Source organism: Athene cunicularia, assembly GCF_003259725.1.
Source record: "Athene cunicularia isolate RWA chromosome 5 unlocalized genomic scaffold, athCun1 chr5_part2, whole genome shotgun sequence".
Lineage (NCBI taxonomy): Eukaryota > Metazoa > Chordata > Aves > Strigiformes > Strigidae > Athene > Athene cunicularia.
This window is the reverse complement of record NW_020799102.1, coordinates 168,101-174,293: the sequence shown is the minus strand read 5'-3', so window position 1 is coordinate 174,293 and position 6,193 is coordinate 168,101. Positions and strand designations below refer to the sequence as shown.

General features: G+C 63.3%; 1 protein-coding gene across 1 annotated transcript in view; it reads left to right on the top strand.

Annotated features, from left to right (window-relative positions):
* Window positions 1-4,545, top strand: part of SYT7 (synaptotagmin 7) — a 16,324-nt gene extending 11,779 nt beyond the window's left edge. Inside the window, exons 7-12 of the mRNA XM_026850138.1 lie at window positions 572-707; window positions 1,118-1,388; window positions 1,852-2,021; window positions 2,529-2,643; window positions 2,725-2,924; window positions 4,420-4,545. Of these exons, the coding sequence (XP_026705939.1) occupies window positions 572-707; window positions 1,118-1,388; window positions 1,852-2,021; window positions 2,529-2,643; window positions 2,725-2,924; window positions 4,420-4,524 (997 nt within the window). The 3' untranslated portion in view covers window positions 4,525-4,545. The remainder of the gene's footprint in view (window positions 1-571; window positions 708-1,117; window positions 1,389-1,851; window positions 2,022-2,528; window positions 2,644-2,724; window positions 2,925-4,419) is intronic.
* Window positions 4,546-6,193: the final 1,648 nt, after the last annotated feature.

Here is a 6,193-nt window from a genome sequence, read left to right as displayed (position 1 = left end):
CCCACCCCGGCACCGTGCCCACCGCCCCGGTACGGCCTGCCACCCACCCAGACCCGGCTGCCGCAGCCAGGGTGCACAAGGACATCTGGGCCACCGGGGTGGGCTCGATGGCAGAAGGAAAGGAGGGGATGGTTATAGCAGGAACTGAGCCCACACTGCAGCACGAAGCGCCCATGGGTCATCCACACACCCAGCCGCTGCGGGTGGGACATGGCTGGGGCAAGGGGGGCACATGGGCAGTGTGGGGCCTTCTGCTGTGCTCTGAGGTAATGTGCCATGGGTCCCAGGGCACCAGCTGGCACCCAGCCCTGCCTGGCAGCACCGCAGGCAGAACCAGCTGCCTGCACCGGCCTCAGCCCCTCAGAAGGCTGTTGGGGGGGCTGCATGCAGCTGCCGGCAGCACAGGCCCCCGCATCCCACCAGCTTGGCTCTGCCCATGTCCCGGGCATCAGGGGCTGGCACAGCCCAGGCGCAGCATCCACTGGGAGAGGGTGCCCGGGGAGCCCCTCACTCTTTCGCCCTCAGCTCTTGGCCCGTCTCTCCTCTTAAGGCACTGCCTCTCTTTCCCCAGGTTGCCGGCCGGTGGCAAAGCGGTGAACACAGCGCCGGTGCCTGGGCAGCCACCGCACGATGAGTCCGACCGCAAGACGGAGCCACACTCCTCCGTCTCCGACCTGGTCAACTCCCTGACCAGCGAGATGCTCATGGTGGGTGGATGGGGGTGTGCTGGGGATGGGCTCCCCAGGGATGGCATCTCACCCTGGGCACCACCCGGATGTCTTCTGCTACCCACCCCAGCTCTTCCCCACACCTGCCCTGTGCCACAAACACTGTGGCACGTCCCAGCCTGCTCTGCCAAGTCCCCATCGCCGCCGGGCGCCGTGGCCAGCACAGCCGTGGCTCAGCCGAGGCGACATGGCTGTCAGGAGGAATTTGGCTAATTGCCGCTCCGGCGCAGAGTCAGGAGTCATCTGAGGCGATGGCAGCGGCAGGGAGCCAGGGAAAGGCTGATGCCCTCTGACAGCTCGCGGCGCTGGGGTTTGGGTGCTGAAATGGGGGTATGAGGATCATTTCCCCCCGGCGCTGCACTCACCACCCTCCTCCCCCCCGGCCACAGCTCTCTCCAGGCTCCGAGGACGATGAGGGCCACGATGGCATCAGCCGGGAGAACCTGGGCCGCATCCAGTTCAGCGTCGGCTACAACTTCCAGGAGTCCACCCTGACCGTCAAGATCATGAAGGCACAGGAGCTGCCGGCCAAGGACTTCAGCGGCACCAGTGACCCCTTTGTCAAGATCTACCTGCTTCCTGACAAGAAGCACAAGCTGGAGACCAAGGTGAAGCGGAAGAACCTCAACCCACACTGGAACGAGACCTTCCTCTTCGAAGGTAGGGGCTGGGATGGACTGGGGTGGACTGGGGTGGGAGCAGAACGGTTGTGGGATCCTCTGTTCTCCCTCCCAGGTTGGATCAGCCCAGTTTTAGCTGCTGACATGGTGGCCACTGGTGATGTGTGGTGGCCATTGGTGATGAGATGGGTTGGCCAAGCCATCAAGGCCAGGTTGGAGGTGTTTGAGCTGCACCCCATAAAGGGGACATGTGGGGAGAGGCTCCTTCCCCCCTCAGAAAGCACCTGTGCATGGGGGTACATGGGGAAATGAATCTGCCACCAGCCACTGTGGTGGTCTGAAGCAACGAGAGGTGCCCCACGCTGCTCCCCAACCACTGCCCGGCGCCCACATCTCCCCATCAGCATGGGCAAGGCAGGGTGGCACCAGCACCCATGGTGGCCGGGTGTGCTGCTTGCCATGGCGGGGGCAGCTCCTCATCATCGCTTCTGTTTCTGGCACAGGGTTCCCCTACGAGAAGGTGGTGCAGCGGGTGCTGTACCTCCAGGTCCTGGACTACGACCGCTTCAGCCGCAATGATCCCATTGGGGAGGTGTCCATCCCCCTCAACAAGGTGGACCTCACTCAGATGCAGACCTTCTGGAAGGATCTGAAGCCCTGCAGCGATGGCAGCGTAAGGCCCTGTTCCTACTCCCACCTCCCAGGGCCCTGCCTCAAGCGGGGAGGCCACCCTCTGTCCCTGGAGTGTCCCAACAGGGCCACCCCCTTTCTACCCCAATGGGGATGTTTTCTGCTTTGCAAGTTTTGACATCTGACAGGGAGGTTTCTCCTCCCAAATCTTTATATTAAGGCACTAAGTAGCCCCAAATGAGTGTCTCATTTTGGGTGAAAACAAGCCATTTCAGGAAGATCTAAAATGAAAGTTTTCTTTTTCTCCTGCCTCTAGCAAGACCAGAAAATAGGCCCCTGGGGATGGCCCCGTATCCCTCTGCCCTGATTTTCTGTGCGGGCCTGAAGTCCACCCTTGGGACAGCTCTTGGGGGATGTGTCCCAGCCCAGCATCCCCCTCCCACAGTGGGACACGGGGGCTTTGGGTGTCCTGTCAGCACTTGGGCTGGGTGCCGTGGGAGGAATGCGTGTGTTTGGGGTGCCCACCTAACATCCCCCGTGGATCCCACAGGGAAGCCGTGGGGAGCTGCTCCTGTCGCTGTGCTACAACCCCTCTGCCAACTCCATCGTGGTGAACATCATCAAAGCGCGTAACCTCAAAGCCATGGACATCGGGGGCACGTCAGGTATGAGCTCTGGCTCCTGCCACGCCGGGCATCTCTGCCCGACATCCAACCGGGGCTGAGCACAGCTCCTCTCCCCCCCAGACCCCTACGTGAAGGTGTGGCTGATGTACAAGGACAAGCGGGTGGAGAAGAAGAAGACGGTGGTCATGAAGCGGTGCCTGAACCCTGTCTTCAACGAGTCCTTTGCCTTCGACATCCCCACGGAGCGGCTGCGCGAGACCACCATCGTCATCACCGTCATGGACAAGGACAGGCTGAGCCGCAATGATGTCATCGGCAAGGTGGGTCCTGCGGCATTGGCGCGGGGTGGAGGGGGACCCCAGCAATGCAGGGGGACAGCCAGGTCCCGGGCTGATGTGGGAGGAAGTTGAGGAGGAAGGTGGAGTGTGGAGGGGACGCCTTGTGCCATCTCCAGTCCCAGCTGTGTTGTGCGGTGGCAAGGACTCACCTGGCACAAGCCAGGGAACGATGTGGTGGCCCCCACCCAGCGTGGTGATGCCCCATGCCTGCCGCCACGCCATGCTGTGGCACAGCCCATGCCGGGGTGAGCTTCAACATGTCCAAAGTATATTTATAGCAAGGCAAAAATTGTGCCAGAGCTCCCTCCCACCTCAGCACCATCCCCGGCTACGGGAGAGCAGGGACGGGGCGCAGGGCTCAGCTGGGCATCCCCAGGGTCTGCATCTGCCACGTCCCCACGCCAGGATTACCCACTGCCTCCCAATGCCAGGAACGGAGGAATTCATCCCCCCTCAATTTGATTTATGGTAAATCCATCAAACTCTCCACTCATTAGGATAATGATGACAAACGAGCTCAGTAATCTCCATTATTACTGCTCACTGCAGAGTGTCGGTGACCCCCAAACGCAGCCCCGTAATTGAACAAACACATAGGTTGGGATAAACCTGGGAGGGGGCGACCACAGCGGCTTGGCACCACAGGCTGCTGGAGAGGGACGGAGGTGACGGCCAGCAGGTGGGGTGGATGGACAGACAGACGGTGCCGGTGATGTCTCCACTTTGCATGAAAGCTGCCAGGAGCGTTGTGTGAGCAGGGAGACCTCATCACCCTCTACAGCTCCCTGACAGGAGAGCACAGAGAGGGGGGATGAGTCTCTCGAACCAAGGAACAAGCGCCAGGACAAGAGGGAATGGCCTCAAGCTGCCCAGGGCAGGGTCAGGCTGGCTCTGAGGAAGGATTTCTTTGCAGAAGGGGCTGTTGGGCGTTGGAATGGGCTGCCCAGGGCAGGGGGGGAGTCCCCATCCCTGGAGGGGTTGAAGAGTCGGGTTGACCCAGCGCTGAGGGATCTGGTGGAGTTGGGAACGGTCAGGGTGAGGTTCATGGTTGGACTGGAGGAGCTTCAAGGGCTTTTCCAACCCTGATGATTCTGGGATTCTGGTGCTGCCAGCGGCGGAGCCAGAGGAGGGCACCGTGGCCTTCACACCCTGGCCACCTTGCCGTGGCCAGCAGCCTGCTAATCACTTTTGATTGTGTAATTAGCAGCAAGTCCCGCTCTGATATGACGGAGTGGGTCGGCGGCACAAGCTCCCCGAGCTGTCAGCTGCAGGGAGGGCTGGCACGCGCGGTTTTCCACGTTGCTGTAGGGAAAATCAATGGATAAAATTAACCTGGCCCTGCGCGGAGCTGGGAGCACGCACCGGGGGAGCGGGGAAGGAGGAGGTGGGGGGCAAAAGCAGCAGCTCTGGGGAGCGGGATGGGGCTGGAGGAGCCGGGATGCAGGGCTGTGGGTTCAAGGGCTGCCTGTTCCCTCAGATCTACCTGTCCTGGAAGAGCGGCCCTGGGGAGGTGAAGCACTGGAAGGACATGATCGCCCGTCCCCGGCAGGCAGTGGCACAGTGGCACCAGCTGAAGGCCTGAGCCCCCCAGAACTGCTGGGCCGGGGGGTCCCCCCTTTCCCAGCCCCCCGTCACCCCTCCGTGGGGATCCCAGCGAGGACCCCAGGGACCGGCGGGACAGCGGCCCGGACTCGTGGGGACCCTGCGGTAGGAGGGGGGACGGAGCCCCCCAGCCCCTTGCTTTTGCCTCTCCCAGCACTGGGGTGTGTGGGGGCACACAGCTGCCCAGCACCCCCGGCTGAGAAGGGTGCCAGAAGCAATGACTCCCCCCCTGCATCCCCATCCTCACCACCGGGCAGGACTTCTACGAGTGCTTCCAGCCCCGGTCCTTGGGACCCCTCTGTCACCCCCCGGCCACATCCCCCTCCCCCATTTCGGGGGGCCAGGCTGTGGGTGTGAGAGGGACCCCCCACCTCCTCTCCCCTATCAGCTCAATAAAACCTCTCCGAGCCGTCAGCGTCGCCTGAGCGGGGCTGTGAAGCCCCCCTATGCCCTGCCACGTCCCTGCCACCCTCCCCAAGCCCCCCTGGCCCACACTGGGCTGGGGGGACACCCTTGGGTGGGGGAGGGCAGCCCCCCTTTTCCTGGGCCAGGCGCGGGCTCCTGGGATCGGAAGCCATGACACAGTTCGTTAGCCAAAGCGGGCTCGTTTGCGCACTGCCTTCAGCCGGGTTTGATGCTTTACCTCCGTCTTGGGGCTCGGTGGGAGCAGGAAGTCGATAACCCCATTCTGGGGCTCACCCCCCAGCTCCTCATGGGGACCCCTCATCCTGTCCCCCCTTACTGGGCACATCCCTGCTGCATTGGGCAAGGGCCTGGCCTCAAGCCAGACAGTGGACCCCCCCTCCTTGGGGGGATGCTGAGCCCCAGAACATCCCTTTCCAGTCAGGCTGACCCAGGCACTGGGGCTGGTCCAGGACCTCCGTGAGCCCTGTGGCCAGCACTGGGGTCCCTGGGGGCTAAGAGATGGAGCAAGTGCCGTTGTCCCCGTCCTGGGTGGGTGGCATTCCCCAGGCCACCCAGCCTGGCAGGAGCGATGCCAGCAGCGTCCCCATAGTGCCAACATCCCCTCGGGGTGCATGTGCCGGACCCCTGCCCACTCCCCAAGTCCCAGGGGCTCCCCAAAGTGGGGACAGACCCACCCAGGATCCCCACGGGGTGCAAGGGCTCGGGGCAGACCCTGGGGGGGGGGAGGCGGGGGTGACAAATGGGTGGTCACCCAGTGGGGTCGCACCCTGAGGGTCCTCCCCACCGTCCTGCGCTGGCTCACAGCGGTGGACGTGGCTTGTGGGGTGTGATGTGACACGTCCCTGCCCATCCCTGTGGGCAGAGTATGTGTGTATGTCCTCAGGGGGGGTCTCAGGGTGCCCCTAGCTGGGTCAGGAGAGCCCCTCCAGGCACCGTCAGACCCCCTGTCCCCCTCTGAATGGAGGCACATTGGCCGAGCCCTCCCAGAGCAGAGGAGAGGTGGGTGCTGCCACCTCTGCAGCCATCTCAGGTAGGGCACGGTCACCCATGGGTGCAGGGGCACCCAGAGTGAGCCTGGAGGCAGCCAGGTGCTCACCAGCACCGAGCCACCCCGCCTTGGCTGGGGGTCCCCCATCCTCAGTCTTCCTGCTCCCACCGAGCCCCAAGACGGAGGTAAAGCATCAAACCCGGCTGAAGGCAGTGCGCAAACGAGCCCGCTTTGG